Genomic DNA, 25,738 nt, shown 5'->3' with positions numbered 1-25,738 from the left:
CTTTAAAAATAAACCTTCCTCATGACTTTTATTTATTTTTTTATTTTTTTTTTAAATATATTTTTTATTGATTTTTTACAGAGAGGAAGGAAGAGGGATAGAGAGTTAGAAACATCGATGAGAGAGAAACATCGATCAGCTGCCTCTTGCACACCCCCTACTGGGGATGTGCCCGCAACCAAGTTACATGCCCTTGACCGGAATCGAACCTGGGACCTTTCAGTCCGCAGGCCGACGCTCTATCCACTGAGCCAAACCGGTTTTGGCATGACTTTTATTTTTTTAAAGTTCCAATTAAATTAAGACATGCACCTAGGGTCTTTTTACCATTATCATAAGTGTATGTAACTTATGAATTGCCTATTTGTATTACTAAATATAGAATGATTTTCCCATATAGTTAAGTTTATCTTATTTCTCTGTCTTTTCATCTGTCAAACCTCTCTGGTTTTCTCTGGGCCTATTCTGTCCTGTCATCCTTCTGATTTCGTAGGTCAACTGAGACAAAAGTAGACAGTTGTCATTTAATCGTTTTCATCCTTGTTTTAGTCCATTTCCATATGGCCATTGCCTTGTTTAATAATACTCTACATCACTTCTCAAAATCTTTTACAAATCCGAACTGAATCAAGGTACTAATACTAAACTCTTAAAAATATTTTGTTATAAGAGTTAATGTATTTGGCTTTAACTTTGCACTTTGTTTAGTACTCAAATATTCAAAAGGTTCCCTTTTCCCATGAACAAAGATTTTGACATCAAAGACAGCTGGTGTTTCTTTGCTGAGTCTGAATCATATAAAATTAGCGTGTGTAATTAAATATTAGGAAGGAGCTATACTAAAACACAGAGGTTCTCAGGGATTAAAATCATAAACCCAGCTCAAAATAAAAGAGCCACTTTAAGAATAAAACATGCTACAAATTGAAGTATGAAAAATAAAAGCATGAAAGAATAATCTTTCATAGTGCCAAAATTATAGTAGTTATATTGAACACTTAAAGTTGGAAATCTTAAAACAGAAGACTAAGATTTTACCTATAATTCCTGTCTTTAGTTTCGATTGAGTTTTTGTTCTTTGAGATTTTTGAACTTGTCCTAAATTCAGTCCATTTAGAAATATAGTATTACTTTCTATGATATGAGGAAATAAATGGTTTATTACCCTTAAATTATGGATAGAAATTTAGTGCTTATGAGTTGCATGGTATAGAATCTATAACATAATATGTAGCATTTTATACGAAACTGTCTTGCATTAGTGCGCCTGTACATCTTATAATCTTATAGTTAAGATATGCAAAGGAGTCAATTGTCAACTGTAAATCATTGAAATGCATAGTTATCAATAAAAATAACAAGGTAAATGCAAATTAAAATATAAAAAATGGAATGTAATTATTCCCCACGTACATCATTATAAGGAAACTTTGTTGAATATTCTAAAATTAAAACAGGTGAACCAAAGGGAGTTCAGTTAGAAGTTTTTGAAATTTGAGAGGTAGTCAATGTCTTCCTAATTTTAACACTCCCCCTCCCACACACACATATGCAAATAAGTAGAATTTAATAAAATGTATATAGAAAGCAACTGGGATTATGGAAGATTGCTTAAATTTTGAAATTTTAATTAAGTCAGTCATTGTCTATACTTCATGCTAGTTTACTGAAAGTTACTTACTATATTGTACTTGAATTGAAACTACTAAAAGAAATCATAAATCTAAATGTAGGAAGAGATAGAAATTAGAAAAACAAAGTATGTTTGGTATTATTTTATACTTTTCAGAAGTAATATTTAAGTATTCATTTCTTCTAGTATATGTAGAAACATAACAATTTTAAGTACCAATTAGTTATGTAAAAATAATAATTTATTTTAAAAATCAGTAAAAGTATATAGAATCCGTAAATAACATGTGTTAACAACAGCAAAATTATTCTTCAAACTTTATGATGCTCAATACCTGGAGAAAGGCAATTCCTTAGTTTAAAAAAAATGAAGTGTGTTATAAATAACAAATTATAATTGAGTATTTAGCATATTTTAATATTGTCAAAATTCTTTATTTCATAAAAAAACAACTGAAGGACATAATTTATTTTTTAGAGAAATATAGCTGAAATAATATTTCTATCTTCAATAAAACCTTCAGAGACAATTCAAGTTTCAATTTATTTTTTCATATTTAAATTCACATATTATGACCACTATATATTAACAAAGTAAATTTATCTACTGGTAAAATGCAAAGTTTATAATATCTGTAGCTAATGATCATATTTAATTTTAAATATTTTTATTTCCATCAAACCTCATGTCATAAATGTACAGAAGAATGGCAACTCAAAAGAATCATCATGATTCTTACAATAAAATTTAAATATAAATTATTCAGATTGTTTAATTTAAGTTATATTTCCCTTAAAATAGTTTTAATTTTAAAAATCGCTGCTCTTACTATTGAATATCACTTCGTTTAAACAGAAATAATAATACATATACACACTTATCAAATTTAAAGAGCACATATTTAAAATAATTTTGATTATGTTTCATACAAAAGATGGGAAGTTTACATTTTTCATATATTCAACCTCTTGTTATAATGTGCTGCTTAATATCAAACCTTGCATAACATGCTGCATTAATAGAATATTTTTCAGGAAAATTCAAGTATACTGTACATATAAGATAAATGCTATGAGTTTAAATGCTATATAAATTCTATAATAACTTTTGCGGGATTTTTTTTTTTTTACCATTCTTCTTGATATAATTAGCCTATGTAGGTAAAAGTCAACTTTCAACATCAGATTTTGTTGATTTGAACATAAAGTAGTTATGCTAGGGATTTTTCCTGTTCTTACATTTTTCAAAATATTTTCTGTGGCCTACAAAATAAAAATTAATATTTTTATCTTATTCCAAATATTCTAAAATATGAACAGTTTAAAAAGAACTTATGGAATAATTAATATATATATTTGGCAATTCAGAGAAAAATGTCATATTTAGTTCTGGAATATATCAGGACCCTTTTTTACTCCTTTCCTCTGGAATCACACTTTTTTCTCTTCCAAATAACATTTTCCTTATATTATGTTTTCTATTAGAAATCTGGACATCATAATTCTTACTGGTATTACATGTTTTGGGTTTTCAATTAAAAAAGAATATTCCTGCTAGCTTTGTTTTAGTTGTGTGCCTTTCAAAGATACTCATTCCTTTTCTAACCTTTTCTAATTTTTTTCCCCAGACGTCCACCCCCACAGTTCCAGAGGCTGGTTGACTAGGGCAGGTTGTACAGAAACTTCAGGACATGTTGTTAACATTTGACACAGTGAGTGAGAAAAAAGCAAGCAGTCAGGTTCAAGGAAAAGTGGCAACTTCTGGAGATAAAAAGTTTGTGTTTTTGCTAGTTGCTAGTTACTTGCAACATACTGGCTAAATTCATATCCATTCACTTCTCAATCGCTTGCTTCCTCTAAACCACTATAACGCAAACCAAACGGACTTTATGGATGTTTTTTATTGATGTCTGCAGATCAAGTGTATCTTTAGTTACTCTTGCCTGACATTTTCCACAATGTTTTTAGTAGAGGGCATTATAGTATGTAAATATTTCTGGTTACTGTTTATGGAGGTGGTTGCCTAAATTTCTCTATGGATAAAGCCTTTAATGCTTTCACCCAGAATCTATGGGGGAGCCACCCGAGTTTGGGAAGTTTAGTATTGCCCTTTGTACTTCAAGTTTTAATATTAGGGCACATATTGAAACCATAAACACAATGAAAATTCAAAATATATTCCGACGATATTAGAAGACTCTACCTCCTCCTTTTTCATCCTTCAAGAGCCAAGGGCATGGGGAGTGGCAGGAAGAAACATTCTTAAGATCTAAGCCCTGGACGCTGTCCTGTGAGTGCTTAAAACCCTTGAAAACGTGCAACCTGCAGAACACCCCCCTTTGGAAGTCTGAAACTATATTAGATTCCCAAAATATCGGCAAAGAAAGTCTTACCGTCAAATGCTTGCAGCAGGTTCCAGCTCAGACCCAGACTGAAAAGCTGAGCAGCTGGTGAACAAAAGTTTTAGCTTTTTTTTTTTTTTTTAACGAAGTCTGCAAAACTAATTTCCCTCAAAATAGGGCTCAATTTCCGTTAAAGAAAGCAGCGCTTACAAATCTCAGAATTCCTGATCGCCCCCACCCCATCCCACCTCTGAGCAATGGAAAACAATTTGAACTTTCACACGGATGTAAAGGTTTATTGCGAAGCCACTATTCCGCAGTACAATTTAAAAGAAAAGGGAGATAGGTTGAAGCCCGAGGGGCTGGGCCAGGGAGAAGATTCTGTCTGCCTTGGGGACTCTTCTCCAAGATTAATCAATACTTTTTTCCTAATTCAAACCAGATGGCTGGCCTAGTTTGCTGTCCCCATTAATCCCATTAACAACTTCAAAGACCTGGTCCCCATCCTCTGGACACGTGAGACAATGAAAATAACGGGGCGATGCTGCTGGTGGCGCATTCGGCGGTCCCAGGATTGATATGTGAGCGCCTATATTCTCTTGATGCGACATGTCCCAGGCATGAGTTGACTGTTCCTGCAGCTCATTATGGCGGGGTGGGGGTAGGGCCTTGCCTGCCTTGTGTAAACGACTCTGCCCCCAGCAGACAATGTCTCAAGCAAGTGGTAGCATCAAAGCCCAGCTGATGCGCCCACTAATTCCCTGGTCAAGTTTTCTCACTCGTTTTCTATGAAGCAAGATTAACCAGGGAGATCTGAAGCCCCCAGGGTTAGTGAACTTTGGAGGAAATCGAAATGTAACATTTCCTAGTAAATGGACCACGGCTGAGGTGGGGGAGGGGTGCTATTAGCACATTTGTTTTTGAGCGGCAGACAGTTGATTTCTGGATGGAAATGACAAGAGATGGGCTGGCACGTAAGGGGAAAGATGCAATGTGCGTGCAATTTACACATCTCATGTGATCAGGACAAAATCGCTTTGGAATATTCCTGACCCAGGAAAATCTATTGGTGGGAACTCACCGGACCGGGAGAGGGCATTTGGGGAAAGCAGGAGGAAAGACAGCCCACCAGGCACCGCAAATGAGGGTGCCAGGGCTGGACACCTGCAACTGTTAACTGCCTCGTGCTGTCCTCCCACACACTCCGCACCCATAATGGCCTTCCCCGCCCGCGGGGCGCATTCCTGCAACCTGGGTCCTGACGTCCAAGTCCTTTGACAACGCAGCTGCCAAGAGCAAGGTGCGCCACTGCGCCCAGGGCGGAAGATGAGAAGTTTGAAAACTTTCTTGAAGCACGCACCAATCTAGCTCTGATCTTTCCCCTTAACCCTGGTGTTCCTCAATAGCTAGGCGCAGCCCTAGCTTTCCTGCAGGTGACAATGTCCAAGTGGCAAACAAGACACCTTTCCTGAGCGAAGTGAGCGGGACAGAGAGTGCGGGGTTGGGTCTGGCAAGAGCGCCGCGCCTTAGCTGCGGGCGCTGGGAGGGAAGAGCAGCTGCCGCCGCGCTCGGGTTTACGCGCAGGGCGCGCCGCTCGCAGTCCCGGCGGCCGGCAGGGGCGGGCGGGCGTGGGCGCTGTGTGCGTCCAGCAGCTTTAGGAAGTGGAACTGGAAGCGCGTGGCGCAGACTGAGCGGGAATTTTGGAGGGAGTTTGCATGTGGTCAGCGCTGGGCTCCTAAGCCAGCCCCCAGCTCACATTACACTCTATTTATAACCTCTCAGAGCCGTTTCCCCCTGAAAGCAGTTCTCTGGGACCACCTTCTTTTGGCTTCAACCTCTCCTACTCTTGACATTTGAGTCGCTCGGAGGGAAGCTCCTCCAGGTCAGAGTGTTTATATGTAAAGGAGACTGGCCGCTAGGGCTCAGGACCGGGATTATCCCAGCTCTGCTGAAGCGCGAGTGGCTATTGCTTGGGGAGGGGGAAAGTCACAGGGTTTACTGTGAAAAGTGACAGAGGGTGGTGGCGTTTGCAACCTTCGCGAAGTCTTCTGCCTGGAACCCAAGACTTGCATGCTATGGAACACCCGCTCTTTGGCTGCCTGCGCAGCCCTCATGCCACCGCGCAAGGCTTGCACCCGTTCTCCCAGTCCTCTCTCGCCCTCCATGGAAGATCTGACCATATGTCCTACCCCGAGCTCTCCACTTCTTCCTCGTCTTGCATAATCGCGGGATACCCCAACGAGGAGGGCATGTTTGCCAGCCAGCATCACAGGGGACACCACCACCACCACCATCATCACCATCACCACCATCAGCAGCAGCAGCACCAAGCTCTGCAAACCAACTGGCACCTCCCGCAGATGTCTTCCCCACCGAGCGCGGCTCGGCACAGCCTCTGCCTCCAGCCGGACTCGGGAGGGCCCCCGGAGATGGGCAGCAGCCCGCCGGTCCTGTGTTCCAACTCTTCCAGCTTAGGCTCCAGCACCCCAACCGGGGCCGCGTGCGCGCCCGGGGACTACGGACGCCAGGCGCTGTCACCCGCGGAGGCGGAGAAGAGAAGTGGCAGCAAGAGAAAAAGCGATAGCTCAGGTAAGGCGCGCCAGGCACCCTGGGCAAAAGGGGCGGGGAGATGTCAGGGAAGATTCTCTCGCCGTAGTGAGGAGGCAGGGAAGATGGTACCTGTCTTGCCCTCTCTGGCTCCCCGCCGCCAAATTCCGCGGGGCTGCCTTAGTCCTGTTATTTGGGGACACGTGTTTCTGAGAGGGCAGAACTGTAGCCAGCAGCACTAAGCGCTCCAAGGTTCCAACTACTTTACCAGAGGGCTGAGAATAAAAAGGACGAGTGACAGTATGTGAAATCGATTGCAAAGCGTGACCTTCCATCTGAGCGATGGGGAGGGGAGTGTACCCTGGGATGCAGCGTCCGCCGGGCATGCGTGCGGGTGCCGCTCCTTGACTTTTTCCCTTGCAAGTTCCCGGCTCTGAGTGGCTCGATTTTTCCCATCGTTAACTGGATTTCCAAATTATTGCACAATATTTGGAACTTGCAGTGGAACTTGGCAGAGCGTATGAGAAAAAAAAAGTTTTAGTTGTTTTTTTTTTTAATTCTGATTTCAGAGTTCTTTAAATAGCACCCTTTTCTAAATGGTAAACATTTCCCTTTCTTGGGGAAGAAGATATCATCTAGGAATTCAGAAGTTTTGAAAGAATGTGTCAGAAAATTGTAAATAAATACATGCTCAGACTCTTAAGAAATACGAGTCGTAATAATAGTTGTGTTGTGGCACTAATCTAAAGAGAGAATCAGAGTTTCAAAAGTGGAAAGTAATATCCTCCTCCAGTTGAGAATTATCGGAGAAAGCGCTGGGAACTGACAGTAGCCCCCGTTGTGCTGGTTTGCTGCATCCCTGAGGCCGGTGCAAGCGAGGGTGCGCAGAAGGCGCTGGTCTTGCTGGGGATAAGTTGAGCAGCCACGCAAAAAGGGATGCTGGAAGGCACAGCCTGCCAAGTAAATGGTCACAATCCAGAGAAACAAGTTTTCCAGGCAACCCTCACAGCCCTTCAAGGATGTTTTACAATTAAGCGAGTTGTGAGTTCTCTTCAGTAGCTACAGCGCCGCAACCTGCCAACCATCTTTTCGGAAAGTGTCATTGGTTTAATATAATATTTACGCATTTTCTACCTTTGAGGAATTGGTTTAACAGTTCTAGAAGGTAATTCAGGACATTGGTTTGAAAGACTGGAAAAAAGTTTATATTTTATCATGCTTTAGGTAAGATCCCACATAAATGACGAGTGCCCACATTATTTCATTTTTCCTTTGCAGCTATGCTATCAATTGTTCTTCAGGATGAGTTATGGGAAATCTAACCTTTACTTTCCAAGGTCAGAGGTAAACTTTTAATACTGGGTCACAAATTAGTTTATACCTAAGAAAGTTACCAGTAGTATCACTAATTATTAATAGTTGTTACTAGCCATAAGTGAAACTCTCAAGACAGAGTTAAAAGGTTAATCATAATAAGAAGGCTTCCGTCTTCATTATTAAAAAAAAACAAAACAATTTTAGAATGCCGTGATCCGATCAGACACAGCACTTGATATCAATATAACTTTTTTTTTTTTGGAAACAGATTTCAGTTCATATTTGTCAGCTCACTTTTGCAATTGCCAGAAGCTCTTACTGTTTGCTTTACTTTCTGCAATGAGAAATCTATGCAAGAGGTTGTTGTTCCTTATGTTTCCTGAACTGAACCACTGCACCTAAGTTGCTTAGGGCAAACAGGATTTTCATATGGACACATGTTATTTGGGTTGGGAGGAAACAGGGAAAGTGGGATCAAAGCATCTACAACCCTTAGTCATTTTAATAACAAATTTAAGAAAATGGGTTACATTAATAGTTCTACTCTCCTTTGGTGGAAAATAACCATATAACAAAATAAGTTTATTTTTACATGTTGAAGCTAATAGAGTGCAGGAAAAATAAACAGACACAAAAGTTAACTTCAGCTTCATAAAGTATTGACAGATTACATCTTAAGTGGGAACTACAATTAGTCATCGCCAAGGATAGAATCGCTGGGGAGTTAGAATGAGCATTTTCTTTGATGGGTTCTTTTGAAAGAAATTTTGACTAGTTAAAAGGAAATATCCCAATAGTTTCCAGTTAAATATATGTATACTCATTGAAAATAAAAGTTAGTTTGCCAGTTTCGCTATTTGAGTTAATTTATATTTGTTATATCTTGAGATAGATTTCAGTTCAAGATATCTTTCTCCTGTGATGATATTGCATTTGGTCCTCCATAATTCATGTTCACAACTCTTTTATTTTATAGTGTCGTAAGGGTATCTTGTTCTAGCAAAAATTAAAGTGATATAGAAAATCACTATAATTCTGATATATTATTAACACATGTCTCATTGCTTATAGCACAGTCTTATTATTTCATTATTTCCAAAAATTAAATTAATTTCTGAACTCTTGCAATTTTTAAATTATATTAGATAAAAGTCATATGCCTAATAGAGACCATTTATATTTTGTTAGGCAGTTTATAATAACTATGTATTTATAGTTCAGAGTAAACGCAGTACATAAATCCAGTGCAACGTCGGAACCAAATTCTGTATCCTTGCATCTGATACCCAGACATCTTGTATGTGTGCATGACCGTGTGGAATTTTAACAGGATTTTAAGCACCAGAAAATACTGAAAAACAACCCAAATTTTATCCATGGTAATGATGCTAAAACTACCATTTGTAACACTTACCAGCATAGATTAACACACATTTCCCATCCCAAGCACACACATATACAAACTCAAGAAGCTTAAGGATCTAGAAACAAATATTTATGGACTTTATTCTTCCATTATAATTTATTGACAGTTGAAAATAACCAAACTTAATAGAAAAGCACACTGTTATTTTTTATATGTGCTAAACATTTTTTGCAACTTTGAACCTGCTCTGCTTTCCAGTGTTATTAGCAAAGCCAACATCTGCCACCTCTTCAAAGGGGCTCTTAAAAATCGAAACTTTACAACTGTACTTAAAACAATCTATACAAAGCAGGTGATTCTGAAAAAAAGTCTATAAATAGGGTGAATTACTTGGCTTCAATTACATTTGATTGTTTGCCAAGCAATGCAGTAATAGGTATAAAATGCCCACTAGCAGTTAAAATAACCAAAGTAGATTAATCAACCTAACTTTAGTTTATATGAAGATAATACACAATATAAACATGTAAATATTTTCTATTCAAATTAATTGAATGGATATAAGTATGTTTTCATACAGAGTTAAAAAATTTATATAAAAAGGGAATGATTTGGGGATGTGGATTTTACAAGGTTTTGAATCATATTAGATTCTTGTAAAATGACAAATATTTTATTTATAGCTACAAGATATAAAATACTTATTGTCAAATTATGTCTGTCACATGCCTTACTATGCAGAATGACAAGAATGACATTAACAAGCTGGAAGTTAAATATAGAGTAATATCTTACCTACCCTAACTCTGGTATTCTATTCTAACTTTTTCTAGATATTCAATCATTATGTTTTCTAAAAGGAAAAAAAGTCACTTTATCGTTCATTTCTGTGTTACTGATTATGTTTATTGCTTTAATATTTGCTTTAGGAGTTTAAAAATAGTCTATTAGATCTTAGTTATCATAAGAAAATATTGAAAAAATTAAATATCTCAAATTTATGCAATAAAAATATTTTTTAGTCTTTTTCTTGCAGTGGTAGATTAATTTTAGGTGTAAACACTTTTAAATGGTGACCTGACATTAAAAAACCTAAGTACCACTGACCTATATGCATCTTCTCAAATGATTATACTAAGAAGTTAAGAGTAACATTAAGATGCTTTATTGTTGAAAGTCAGCAATAAATTCATTATAGAAATAGGAATAGTTTCAAGTTCTATGTAAATATCTTTATAATTTATTTGAAAAGGAAAAACATTAAATGTAAGGCATGACACTTCTAAAACTTTCATATGGGTTCAATACTCAGTACTAAATATTGAAAAATTTAATCTTTGTTTATAATGATTATCAATGGAAACCACTATGTTGGCATCCGGGAAGCTTGTTTACTAAAAAAATATATATTTTAAGCATTAATGTGTTTTCCCTCTGTGTTTAAAAACATAGTCCCTTCATCACAGCATTGGAATTTATAACTTACAATATTTGTTGTGTGACCTAAAGAATCTCAGAAATAAATTTTAAGCAAAAATAAAATAGTAAAAGAGATCAACTTCTTCCCTTAGATTCAGAAAACTTGAGAGACTAATTCCATATTTATTTAAATTAATTTTTATTTTTCATATGAGCTAAATTATATAAGAAATCCCCATATATAAATATATACTTGTCCTGGTAATGGTGCCAACTTTATTCATTTACTATATTATTATGGCAGCTGGAAATGCAAAACAATGATGTGAGGGCTTTGTAGATTTCCATTTCAAATAAGAAAAACCAATATAATACAATAATATATTTTAGTTTTTGACTCTGTTCACTTCAGTCATTTATTTCTAAAATTTCAGAATGGGTCTCTTTTACAAGCATTGCTATAAGGATTATAAACATCTATGAATGATAAATTCTAAAGATGAAAAAATATTAGAAAATAAAATACACATAGGAATTATTTAGTATTTGTTGAGTATTAACTTTGGATGACTTATCTCTCTCAAATTTTCTGTATTTTTGTCATATTGTTTTTTGTTATAAAATATTTTGTGGGTAAAATAAATTAGCACATGAAATGAAACTATCAAGAGTAGCATATTTACTTCTGATTGTAATCATAAAACAAGAAGGATTAATTCTTAAGTGGCCAGTTAAATTACATTTCCTGGATTATGGTGTTGGTGTCTGATTCCAAAGGTTTATTAAAAAAAAAAAGATGAAACACAAACAAAGGCCAAAGTCCACAATTTAGAAATTGAGGTAAGTCTGATGTATTTAAGCAACAGAGCACATTTTATTATCAAAACTTATTTTCTATATTTGTGTTGTAGTCATTCATATGGTTTAGTCATCACTAATAACCTTTTTGTTATAGTTGTCAAAAAATGAAGCACTAATATTTTTTTCTATTTTTGTTATGATGCTCTTATGACTATTTCTTGGAATAGTTTTTGTCAAACTGAACCTCCCAAGTTAACCTGGAGAAACACAATAAAGAAAGTTACTTGCAACACTCTCTACACTACTCCTAAATCATAGTCATGGGTGAGGTTCAAAATCCAACTGGATAAAACTGCAGGATATTTTACTTCTCTCATGGAGTAAAACTTACGATGGTAACAGTTATTCAGGTCTCAATCTTCAATTAGCATTACCTATGTTGAGGCAGAATTAATTTAAATCTGATAACCTTTCCTCAGTGGTTTTCTACTTACATTATAAAAGTGCAGGGGATTTATTTTCAATATATCTATTGAATCATTTGTGTAAATTTTGAGCACATCAATTTTTTTTATTTCAGAGTATTTCCAGTTAAAACCTTTAATGTATTTTAACTAAATTAACAGAAAGTTACTTGGTAAGAGTAAACGTTCAGATGTAATTGAATGGGTCAATTATTTTCCCTCTATATTTGGATTTTTAAATATACAATAAAAAGTAGCCTATTATTCATTAAACCTTCATTTATAATGTTACATTTTCCACAGCACTTTAATATTTCTGAATTTATACCTGTTACTATCTATAAATTTGGTACTATGTATTGGAATACTTATTTTTATAAGATTCTGAAAATACTTTATGATATGTTCTTTGGTCTCTTACATGTGCATGTGAACAAGAATAATCAGGTACAATTTGTATTATATGTATGCATTTTTGGAAAGGGTTTGTATGAGTGAGAGGAAAATTCCTTAAAAAATAATCATTTTGCTCTCTACTATATAGATTTAATATTTAAAAATTGGATCTTTAGCTTATATGATATTGCTATGCTAGTTTTAAAAGCTAGCATTTTCTTAAAAGTTTGATAATTCTAAATATTTATGCATTTTGATGACTTAATTCTTATATCCTTGGAGTTTTTACTTTTATTACAAATATAACGTGTTTAAAAGGTAATACTTATAGTAGTAAAACCATTGGGATTTTGACTAAAGATCTAGATTGAAAATTTGTTTCTCTTCAAAATTTCATAGAATAAGCTTAATTCCAATGTTTTAAATATATTTAAAAATCCTATTTTTTCATAAGTTTTCTTTCTAATATGTTGTAGGTTTTCTTCTAGAGAGTTACACAGATTGAAATTATAGTATAAGGTGTTTCTTTTTTATAGTTTTTAGTTTATCCTGTGTTTTAGTAGAAAGGGTAATGGTAAAAAGGGAGAGTGTTGTATTAATGAGAGCATGACATCTATATGTAAAAGCACCCTTTAAAATAATATGTTTATGTAGAAATACACACACACTAACAGATAGACTTCCAAATTTAATTATTTGATAACAGATCATCTGAACGAGAGCATCCACCTTAAACACTGTAATAGAATGTTAGATATTCTAGCTGCAAAATAAAATATTAGCCTTGAAGCATATACAGCTGTGTGGAGAGTCCAACTGGATGAAGCTGGTAATCAATGGTAGTCATTAAAGTCAAACATGCCAACTCTCCTGCAGTTTTTGTTTTCTTTTTTCCCCTCTAGCTCATTATTCTCCACATGCTTCAAGAGATTCCCATAATACTATAAGAAAAAAGCTCCAGTTATCTTACATGACTGTGGGCAAGAAAATGATTAAGATGAAGTCATTGCTCAGGCTCTGCGGAAACCTAGAGGCGGGCCCAGCTTGGGTTGGTGGATGCCAGTAGAATTTTAAAGGCCTGGAATTTTACTCTTTGAAAATATAGCCTTAAAGCTTTGCCAGAAATGACACCCAAATAAAAATTTATTTTTGCAAAGTGATAGTTATTTGCAAATGTAGTGGTGAAATGTACTGTGTCTGTAGAGATGGCTTCTTACACTGGCTGGCTGGACTGCACAGTAAACTTTTGGATGATTTTTCTTAGCCTCTTGAAAAACTAGCAAACCAAACTGAGGTATACTCTTATTTATTGAACAAAATAAAATGGTCCTGACTTTTATGAAATGAACAATGAATACGAAGTAAATTTTACAGCTGGTTGATTTATTTTGATAGCAAAATCATGTGGTTCAGTAAAATAGAATTATACCATTAAAAATGTAGTGGGAACTAAATAGATAAAATGTATGTTTGATTTTGTTGGAAACTAGTAATTTGACAAATGGCTTTTACATTTTAAGAATCCTCTAAAGAGCACTTCACTACTAACTGTATAGATTGAAATTGTGACATCTCTCCTTATTTTATATTTTTCAAAAGTAAAATAAGCTCTCAGTGTGTTTACTGCTTTTCATGATTAAAATCTTTGCAACTACAGGTGTAAACTGCATTTCCTTTGGAATGTTTTTTTCTTATTTGAAAAATAAACGGGTCTGATTGCATTAAACTAGGCGGCATGTAGATGTAAAGTATGGAGATAGATCGAAATGACAGGAAAGCCAGAGGTTAGGCATCCAAATCCAAGGGCCTGCTGCCATTCACATTTCTAGGGTTACCATCTTTGCACGTCTACCTTCAAAATTCAGGGAATTATAGATACCTTTTCTTCCAGAACTATTTTTTGTTTCTGGGAATAGAGCTTTATTAAACTTCTTCTTGGCTATCCAGATGCTTTAGAAAATTAAAAGAAGCAGCAACACTATTTTTTTTTTGTATATTTAGCCATTAGTTGATAAATCATGAAGGATTTATCTTATTTCTTAGTCATTCTATCACACAAGGAAATAGGTGGCACATTCAAAGGTATAATTTAAGAGAATGTGATGATTATTTGATGGTGGGTAGCACCAGGAGCAACAGGAAATGGTAAATCACCCAGGGCCTGCCCACAGTTGGAAAACATTAATGTACCTAAACCTGAGGGGGCAAGGAGAGGGAGCTTTTTTAAAAATCCAGAATCCAGGGAGAGGCACAGGAGAGAAGCCTCCTAGGAAAGCTGGGACCTCAGGTGGAGGATTGCAGCTGATATCAAATATCAATCCAGTAATCTGTCTTCATGCCTTCCAGTCTCCTGTTGCCTCCCATTGTCCAGATGCCATCAGAAGACAAAGAAGCTGAGCACAGGAGTCCCAGCAGATGAAATCCTAAAGGGATGCAGGCCTCTGAGGAGTGGCCAGGGTAGATCTAGGAAAACACAGCGTCTCACTCTGTCTCTTACGAGCTGTGATTTAACTTCTCTCTACCTTAGTTTTCAAAAAATTATAGTGAGTTAATTAACATAAGTTACTTAGAACAATGTTTGTCTCAGTAGGTGTTGTACTTTTTGTCATGTATCATTGTAGGTGCAATTATGTTGTGGGTATGCACCATCTGAAAGCCATTTCTGTCTATGTTGCCTATTTATTTGTTTTTTACTACTAATAGTGCTATAGAAAATGTTGCCTGCTTAAAGGATCACCAAAGATTTAAAATAATATGTAACTGTCCCTCAAATTACGAGTACCATGCCATTTTCCTGAAATGTAGGGTGAACTCTAGACCAAATTGTGTAAAAGACTCAAGTTGCCTTCACTTAGTCACCCTGAAGATTCCTATTCCATCGCCTCTTTTGCTTGGGCATCTCCTAACCTTCTTTCCTAAGTGTATCCTGCCACTTCTCTATCAAACACCTGTTTTCAAGAGAAATGGGCAGAGCAGCGTTTAGTTAAGAGGGAACAGAACTTTAACAGAAGGGATTTAAATATGACAGTGAAATTTTAGGTCTCTGTTTCAGCTGTGAACTTGGAGGTTGGGTGTGACATTTTTCTGCTGTACATGGAGTCTATTGCAGAAGGAATGTACGTATCGTCGTTCTTTGTTATTTCTAGTGGTTCCATTTAGAGAGCCTCATGTATGGCAAATATGCAAATACCACTTAAAATGTATTATATTCCCCACAAAATGCATAAAAACCATTTTAGTTTGATGACAATTTCCTTTTTCAAAGAAAATAACTTGTTTGTGTATTTATTTATATTTAACAAACTGTTGAGAATTATTGCTTAAGTTGAGGCCAGAGAGAAAAGCAAAACACAAATTCTGAGTGGTTAGTTACACTCTATTTAGCTTAGTTACCTCTCCTGCAGCCACAGTTCAATGTGGGCCATTCAGAAATGTATTTCAGAGACATTTTAAATTATTATAGTGATGGTCTGTGGCAGTTGCTTTTGCATAAACAGTAGAATCAAATTCTGTATTAAAATTGTAAATGCCAAGTTAACTCTTTCAAAGCTCCTATATTCACAGTAATTTAATCCCTAAAATAAGAGAAGTTCAAAGGACTAGGATTGCTTGACTGCTAGATCATGGGAGGGAGTAGGAAAGGGGTGCAGGAAGAACAAAGCACTGAATGTTCAGTAATAAACAGCAGCGACAAGAAGGGTCAAACTCCAACTAGTCATTACTCTTGGATTTCAGGATAGGCTTAGTTTGTTGTTGTTTTTTTAATAAGTTGTAATCAGTAATGCCGGAACAGATCATTAGAATCAGAATTATTAAGACACTAGAAGAGACCCAAGGCATCACCCAGTTCAATGACTGTATTTCCTAGAGGAGAGAAAGCGCCCAGAGAAGTTAAGTAATGTCTGTCCATCCAGCCAAGTAGTGGCAGCTGAGCTTCCATATCCTGACTTCAGCCTAGTGCCCTTACAAGGAAAATCTCATAAAATATTTTTAAACCTTAAGGTTTTAGTCTTCCCAATAAAAATAAATTTCAGCATCATTTAAAATGTTGGCTACTGCCTTTGAGGGAATAAAGTGCAATTTCACCAAGTGCTTTACTTGGGTGTAAACTACCTCTTTCTGAATCTGATTTTATGTCCTATTACCTCAGTAGTTTTTCATTCTTATTTTATGAATATGAACACTGTTATACTTTCTTAGCTTCGATTTTCTAAGGACACAGTTCTTATTTTCGATTACCAATGCGGCTGCGTATTTTTGACACCTCATACAATAACCATAGCATTTTAGTTTAAACCAGAGTTTAATATCTGGCAATGTGCACATGGACTTTGCTGTATTACACCAATAAATAATATATACTTTTGTAACCAGAATCATATTTTGGGTAGCCATTTGTGAAGAATATGTTACCTATTTTAATTTTTTAAATTTAATACACATGAAGTTTGCCAAATTAAGCTTTACCTATAATGCATTTGCTTTTTTGTGTTCAAAGTAATAAAGAGCAACAAATAAACAGCTATCAATTCTCTCTTGTCTCAGGTCATTAACTTTATCTACATTGTTAGATAAGTATTGATCTTTTTAATTTAATATAAAGGATGGGGCAAAAGTACATTTACACTTTTTCATATGGAAAATGATACCATAATTAATAAATACTAATATAAGTATAAACTGTGCCACCCACTCACAACTGTAAACATACGTTTGCCCACCCTGTAATCTCCTTACACAGAAGATACTAAAAAATATTAATGGTTGGTTGGCATTTTGCCTTTGCTAACCAGATGTGTTTTCCTTGTTTCTCCTGCTTTCCTACCCACACCCATATTTCCCACAAACCGTGAACATCAGACCCATCTGCTCCTCCCCAAAACAATGAACCATACAACATCTGGAACACTCTTCACACTGACCTATCATGCTAATTCCAGATCATTATTTCTTACTAAAACCTCAAAACACAAAATTAAACATGAAAAATACAGTTGGTTTTTCCAAGAATTTTTTCTTTTTTGGCAAAACATAATTTTATTTCCAAAATAATTCCTCATGTACATAGTTAATTTTAATTTACATTCAAAATGCCTTCATATTAATGGTCTCAAATGATGATTTCTCCTTTTATATTCAGGATTTAGCCAGACTGCCTCTTCCAACACAGCTCAGCCCAAATCCATACTATTGCACATCCTTGTGTATATTTCTTCCTATTCCCACACGAATGTCTCTTGCACTTAATTTTGTTTTCTTCCCAGGTCCCCTTATGTACTGTCTTCTGAGTATCTTTATCTCTTCTCATTCTTCTCTGATAGAATTCTATATTGACTGTAAAGTAAAATTTTGACTAATGTCTATCAATAATATACTACTAGATTTTACTTGTATTGATTATTGTATGCAAATTTGTTTAATATCAAACATACATATAAAATGTAAGTAATATATAATCTGATATATAATTCAACATATAATATAACCTCATATATATTATATTTATAATCAGGTAAATAGATAGATTTATAGCAGTGCTTTCCTGCAAAGCATTCTTTTATAATCTATGTAATACATGCTAAAGGTTACTTTTAAACAGTGTTCTTATACTTTTTAATGTGGGTACTTAAATGTATATAGTCGTAGCTGCATAGAAAGAGTTTTCCACAAGCTTTTCTGCATCTCCCCATCTACTAAAGATCATTACTTACTATCTCATTTCTTTGGATAAGATGTTAGGGCCGTAAATTAATGGGCTTTCATCTCTGATCTCCCACCTCAATCATTAAAGGCTTTGTTGACTAGCAGGGCCAGTTTTGTTGATATTGGCTTGGCTTCCATTTTAACTAATATTTCTTCAATAAAGTTGTTTATGTCTAACACTATAGAAAACCTTTTTATTTTGAGAAAATTGTAAATTCACATGCAGTTGTAAGACATAATACAGAGGAATCCCATATACTCATACATTTTGCCCAGTTTCCCGCACCCCAGTGGTAATATCTTGCATAATTATAATTCAATAACAAAACCAGGAAATTGATACTGGTACAATCTAGGAAACTGATATTGATGCAATCCACTATCCTTAATCAGATTTCATTAGTTTTACATGAACTTGTGTATGTGTGTGTATGTGTGCCTTTAGTTCCATGCTATCTGCCAATTTATTTTGTATTTTTATCTCATAGCCTGCAATATATTTTTCTAATATATATTCATTATTTTCATTAAGATCTTGCTTGAGATACCTTCTCAGGTCTGTACCTCCCTTCTCTTTCCAAACTAATGTCTATAGAGTGCATTATAATACACTTAAATTTTACCTGATGGTTCTCTTTGCTGTTCCTATTTCAGGTCTCTAGTTTTGATTTGAATTACATGCAATCCCAAAGGAAAAGTCAGTGTCTTCTTTTTCTTTTAATGTGATATCCAGCATCGGGTTAGGTGCACAGAAGTGCTGGGTAAATCCTGTTTGCTGCCTAGAAAAAGCTTCCCTAATGATGAGTGAGTGATCTGTGTTAGGGGTTTCCTGAGACTTTTAGTTCCAGCGTACAGTAGCAGGGCAAATTCAGGAGATTTTTGAGCAATCCATAGTAGAGTTTAATGAATATCTGGCTTAAGTAATTATCTGTGTTTGTTTGATTGATTTTTATGGATGCTTCATAAAGTGAAATACTTGTGGTTACATGGTATATATTTACCATTTATGAAAAAATGGGACAATAATTAATATGCATTTACTTAAATAACTCGGGTACTGGAAATATCATGGAGGAACACTGTGAAGTATATGATTGGCTAATCACAATGCTGTACAACTGAAACTAATACAAAATAATATTGAATGTAAGTGATAATTTAATTTTTTTCAATATTCTTTTGAAAAAATTATAACTGTAACAGTTGGAGCATATCTGAAAGTAAAATGCAAGGAGCATTATATTGTAAAACTTTTTGTATAAATGCTGGGTTTACTCAAATAAGTGTTTATTTAAAATACATCCATAGTTCTGCAGAGGTCAAAGTGCATCCTAAAATAATTATTAATGTAATCTACAAGCCTGAGATTTGGCTAGTTATCAAAATAACAGCAAAATATAGACATTAAATTATTGATTTATATATACAATATTAAAATTAAGTAAAACACAATATAACAATGGAAGTAAATATAAAAAAAATAGAATTTTGGAAGTGGGAAGGCAAACAATGAAAGCATATTAAAAAATGTAGGGTCAACTAGGGAGATTCTTCCAGGCCTCTTGAGGAATAGGGAGGAGAACATTTTTCTGGGAACGGGTGGAGAACATGCCAGGAATTAGGCTAGATTTTCCGGGGGAAAGTATGAAAACGTAATAGAATCAGACAGTGGCAATTAATGATAAAACATTATTAACTTTCAAAGCCTCTCAAAAGATTTGGTCTTTTATGGTCTCTGGTGTGAATTCCAGAATTACAAAAGTCAGGTAGTCGACAAACAGAAGAGCCTATTAGGGGAAATTTTTAACTTTCTGAGAAGAAAATGAGAGTAAGTATTCCTTTGGCATTAGAAAAAGAGCTAATGCAAGGAAGAGCGAAAGATATGGAGTCTTATGTCTGCAGTGAAACATCTGGGCCTGTTTGTGGCCATATATTACACAATGAAGTGCCACAACCACAGAGTTTTGAATATGTGGGAGTAGGAGGACTATTCATTAGTGGATTCATTTTTAATAGAGATTAATTGGTAATTAATTGATGATTGAACTGCTAGTGATTTGTGGGAGAAAAGGCAATATTAAGTTAACCAAAGATATCACTGGATACATTCATGTTAGAATTTATGAGTTGAGGATGTACATTCAAGTATGAAAATGTAGAAAATTGTTAGTGATTGCATTTAGGCTATCTTAGGAACAGACACACACACACACACACACACACACACACACACACACAATAAGTAACTTACAGCACCGGGCAAAGCATGTATAAGTGTCCAGGTAACTCTCATTTTTTTTACAGAGATTTTGGAACAGAAGAAGGCCAGACCAAATGTAATTTGTAATAAAGTTTTATTGGCAGTGTAGAAGAGTGGGTAAAACATTTTAGTAGTTTACAGTAGGTGTAATTGATGATTTACTTTTATATTGACAATTTGCTTATATTATATTGGTAGCCATTGGTATATAAATGTGTGAATGTGGTAACCTATTAATAGCAATCTTGTGTTGTTGTTTTTTTTGTTTGTTTTGTTTTGCTTTGCTTCAGTTAAATGCATCTTAGTTTTTCCCAACTGAAAAAAATTGTGTACCTTTTTCACGGATACAAAGATAAGAGGTTATTTATTTGTTTATTTATTCATTTTTACAGAAACCACTTAGAAGAAATAGTCTGCATATGCAAAGCATCTCTTTTTAAAAAGTATTACTAAGTATGTTAGTTAAATGCAATCAAGTAGTTAAATGCATATTGGTGCACAGTAGAAGCTAGTGACTTCCAAATTGAATGGTTTTGCCTTGAAAGCTCAGGATGTGAGAAAACCAAACCAAACCAATAGAAAATGTAAATGTTATTCAAAGTGGCTGGAATAAAGTGGATCCTTAACTTAACTGTGTCCTAAAGAGGTGCTAACCTGGGGAGTAGCTGCTTCAGAGGGGATACACAAGCAGAAGTCTGATTAAGGGATTTTCTTCATGAGGTGGTTGTGTTGTTCTCAGGTCAGATATACATTCTGTCTCACAGTTTCTCTATATTTCTAATGTTTTTTAAAAACTTTCTCATTGTACACTTTCTAATAGAAATACACTTCATTTTGAATCACCTATTCACCTCAGGAAGCAGCATTAGTATTTTAGATCAAGTTGAATTCATTAGAAACAAGTAGCTCAGAGAAGAACTATTTAGATAAATGGAAATTAGTGGCAAATTGTAGCCTATTCTTCCCTGGCCCAGGACACACGCACACATCAATACCATAGGTGTTTCAGTGGTATTATAATTCACAGACTCTGACATAATTCACTAAATGCCTACTATGTGCCAGGGACATGATTCTGTAAGGACTTTATACTGTTGAGTCCACTACAATGAATAGAACAAACTGAGGATTCTAGAAAGGTCCACAGCATAGTAGCAAAGACTAAGATGGAAACAACTGGATGTAACAATAAGATAGAGGATATAATAACTTACATAGGTGATGAAAATATCCAGAGAAATCCAGGGAAGTTTCAGGAAATGATGAAACATGCCTCAATTTATCTTACTTCTTACAAAAATCTATTACACTGTGAACTGGATCAAAACACCTTTGGAAAAAAATATAAGAATCTTTGTTTTTTTGTAGTTTTTAAAAAATATATATTGTTAGAGAGGAAGAGAGAGAGATAGAAACATCAATAATGAGAGAGAATCCCTGATTGGCTACCTCCTGTACGCCCCCTACTGGGGATCAAGCCTGTAACCAGGGCATGGGACCAGGAATCCAACAGTGACCTCCTGGTTCACAGGTCAACTCCTCAACCTTTGAGCCATGCCAGCCAGGCTCCTTGTTGATTAATAGAGACATGAAATACAGGGTAAGTTTTGGTTTCCAGGAATCGTGCACAAAAATTTATTCCTAGGTCATTTTTGTTCAGATCCTCAATTGTTATGATTTAAGCATTCCTTTGTGTTATGCATCAAGGTTTATGGGCAGTAATTGATTGTAGATAACCAAACTATGTAATTTATAATATTATTGCTAGCATGTCATTTGATAAAATCAGAGTGAAAGGTAAGGTATTTTGCTAGCTGGTCAAATATGCTATATTATTTTGGGCATGAAATTGATGTCATCTTGATAAGGCTTAGGAGGATTAAGCGCTCAGAAGAGATTGTGGAAGATATTTGCATAGCATGTCTCCTGTATAGGCGCTCTCATATTTCAGGCACTGACTTTAGAGGAGAATTGTGAAACAACTGAAATGACTTTTCATCTTTGTCTTGAAAGCTATTGAGGCTTCCCTGCAGGCTATATTTAAACATGTTCACAGAATGTTAGAATTGGAAGGGGTTCCAGAATTCATCAAAACCACTGCTCAGTCTTAAAGATGAGAACATTGAGGTTTAGAGAGTAGAACCCCTAAAATAATGTTTGCAAAGCTGGGACTAATAACTTCCAATTCAGTTTCTTTCTCTTATTTCTATAATCTGCTGTTTGAAATTTTCATCCTGATTCTTTATTAAGATATCAAATACCTGAAATTTTCCTTTTGAAGATTGCTCAGTGGGTTATTTTCTACAATAAGGGCAAGGATAGCATATAAATCTACTTTCCTAGGCTAGTAATATGATAATTTAATTACAAAGGTCCATATAATTTGAGTATTGAAGATTAGTTCGCTGTTTTTAAAAAATTAATGTGGAAGAGAGGGAATTTCCATTGATGAGATAATGACTGGTGTCTTTCTTGCATGACATTTACTTCCTGCTAAAATCAGTAATTCATTAAGAAGCAAGAATTTGGGCCATTCTGGATTTGAGACCTATTCTTCCAATTTATTTTGAAAATTTAAACATGAAGTAATGTTCTACCAGTGATTAATATGAAAATCTAGTGTTATACTCAAAATTAGCTCATGGCTTGAAATTTCAGGGTTTTCCTCTGTTGCAAGTATCGTTCTGAATTCCAAACATCTTACTTGAATCCTTCCAATTCGTCACTTTTGCTTTATTATTCCTTTAATTATTTTCCTAAAGTTACTAGTGTTACCATTTTATTAGAATGCCTTTTCCCCCTCTTATTTTAGATTAATATTAGGTTTTTTTCCTCATTTTCTTTCTAAGTTATTCTGGAAATGTATGTGGAGGAAGTCATATCAATTCACAAATTTGACTATATTAATTCACATGAGTTTGATTTGCCAAAATATATAACATTGTCTTGAACGTTTAGAGTGTGGTTAGAAGGAAGCCTGAACTGCAAGAAAAGGATTTTTTGTGTGTGATGTCCACTTAACTAATAAATCTGTCATCACTGACTGGTTTCCATTTCCTGGGAAATAAACAAATCACCATTAAGTCCTTTGAAGCAAGAGACTGCCAGGAAACACGAAAGTCACATTTGCTTCATCCTCCAAGATAAAGCATTGAATAAGTGGAAATGAGATGCAACAGAAGGAGCCATAGGGTCCTTACACCTGCTAGAAAGTCCAGAAGCTCTCCACAGAGCAGGAATTCAAACAAACCTCAAACCTTGACATTCAGCAAAAGTGCAGAAATGAAGCCAAGAATAAACTCTGTCGGGCCCTTAAGTAGAAAGCATGAATTATAGAAACATAGGAAATTCGAAGAGGAAAGCCTAGGAATCTGGAGGCCATGAACCCCCCAAACTGAATTAGCTCTAGAGATGTTTTATCTTTCTCTTAATATTCTACTTCAAATTAAATGGTCACTGGCCCTCATATAAGAACTTCTATTAAAAGGCAGGGTCATGGTTAAGGAGTAAACATCAAGCATCAATTGGAAGGGCTTTTTTGTTTGTTTGTTAGCTGGCTTATTTAATTTCATAGAATTTCGGACTTATGCTTTGTTTTTATTTATCTTAACTAAAATAAATGAGTACCTTTCCAGTAAATATACATGCATTCTAACCAGCAATCCACTAGGGAAAATACAATTTCATGTAAAAGCAGGGCAAATGCCAAACTTCGAGAAAGACCAAAAACAAATAAGATGCAAAGGAAATAAACAAACATTAAAGAGAAAACTGAAAATGTATCCCAAAAATAAAATTTCTAAAGGTGGTACATTGCTGTTTTCCCTGCATTTTGTGTTTACCCTTTATTTTCCATTAAGGAATTTATTTGCCTCAGAAACAGAGCAAATTTTTCTTAACCTGTGTCCTTTATCTGTAGTTATTTGCTTTTGTAACTCTAATAATTGTAGTTGATATTTTTTAACAATTATAATGCTACAAAATAAACACTTGATCTGAATTAAAATTTTTATTTGAACTAAAAATTTTCTTCATCTCAAGATTTGGTAAGCTTATTAACTCATGGGATATATTTTTTTCAAATAGATGATGTTGAAAGGATCAGGAGTGTAACTGGGGAGATGAAGACAGCAAGTTGTTTTGTGTCTGCCAGTGACTGGAGTGATGCCATTACCCATTACCATACCCATGCTTCCCACTGCCTGCCTTACACTAGCGCATTGTTCAGTGATGTGTAATCGTTCTGCTTTCATAAAACTGGCACATCCATTTTGTTTCTTTTAAACATTAATTTAGTGCTATACCACTCAGATATGTTAAAGATTATTGTAGAAATTTCTCTAGCTTGATAGTAACAGATTTGGGACAAGATGAGAGTTCTTATTTCATTCCTTCTTTTTTGAAAATTGGATCGTTCTACTCATCAACTTCTCATCCATAAATGTGTAACTATATTCGGTTTAGACTCTCCTGAAACTTTTAAGCAAAATACAGTGTGTTGGCTGTGAAAGAGAGTCTACCCGTATGCTCTGTGTGGCTCTCATATTTGGGAACTACAATGGGCAAGTTGACATTTTATCCGCATGTATAGCTTTGGTTACTTACCTGCGGGTAAAATACTGCTACACTAATACATTGGAGGCTGGAATAACTTACATCTCTGAATTATTTCATAAAAAGGTAGATCTTTTAATTATAGAGCTTCTGTTCCCAAAGTATTGATGATACTTTAGACTTTGACCTCCAGAACATGAAGAATTCATTTTGTTAGACTTCTACTTTCTAACTATGGGAAACACTGACTGGTTTAACGGAGTTGGGTTTTTAGTTTCATATGCACTACATTTAGTCATACATCTTTTGGAGTAGTTCCATTCTTTATAAATCTCAGGATGAAATACAAATATATTACCAAACTACTTCAGTCTCTCAGTCACAGCACTGTGTGGGTATTGAGGATGTGGAAAAAGTCTGAAGGAATGGGGGCTTGCTCCATTGTTCTAAGCCAAAAATATCAAAATTTGGCTTATAAAACTATGGAAACTAAAAGTCTGCTTATTCCTATAGGATATTAATGCATTACTCAACATTGAAATATTATATTGCCTGGCAACTACAAAATATGTTTAATTTTTCCAGTGCTATCTTTATTCTTTTACTTTTGAATCCAGTATCATTCAAAAGTTTGGATCTACTGACAGTTAAAATCTCACTAGAAGATTGTACAGTTGATATTCTCCTGGTGCTATGAGAGCTTTTTTATTGATTATAACTAGAGTTGATTCAACATTTATTTCCATATCTACTTACTAGCTTTTAGTTTAGAAAAAATGGAGAACTAAAAAACACAAATGCAAACACTTCTCTAAAGAAATAGTGGTATGCATTATATTAACACTGGAGGCCTGGTACACAAAATTTATGCACTTGGGGGGGCGTCCCCTCAGTCTGGCCAGCGCCATCTCAAAGTCCAGGAGCCCCATGATCTATT

At 35.1% G+C, this 25,738-nt stretch overlaps 1 protein-coding gene across 1 annotated transcript in view; it reads left to right on the top strand.

Annotated features, from left to right (window-relative positions):
* Nucleotides 1-5,637: 5,637 nt before the first annotated feature.
* Nucleotides 5,638-25,738, top strand: part of MEOX2 (mesenchyme homeobox 2) — a 63,501-nt gene continuing 43,400 nt past the window's right edge. The window contains exon 1 of the mRNA XM_080665597.1: nt 5,638-6,563. Within this exon, the coding sequence (XP_080521723.1) occupies nt 6,050-6,563 (514 nt within the window). The 5' untranslated portion in view covers nt 5,638-6,049. The remainder of the gene's footprint in view (nt 6,564-25,738) is intronic.

This window comes from Plecotus auritus (assembly GCF_963455305.1).
Source record: "Plecotus auritus genome assembly, chromosome: 4".
NCBI classification, from domain to species: domain Eukaryota; kingdom Metazoa; phylum Chordata; class Mammalia; order Chiroptera; family Vespertilionidae; genus Plecotus; species Plecotus auritus.
Note: the sequence above shows the minus strand (reverse complement) of the source record. Positions and strands in the feature narration are given on the sequence as shown.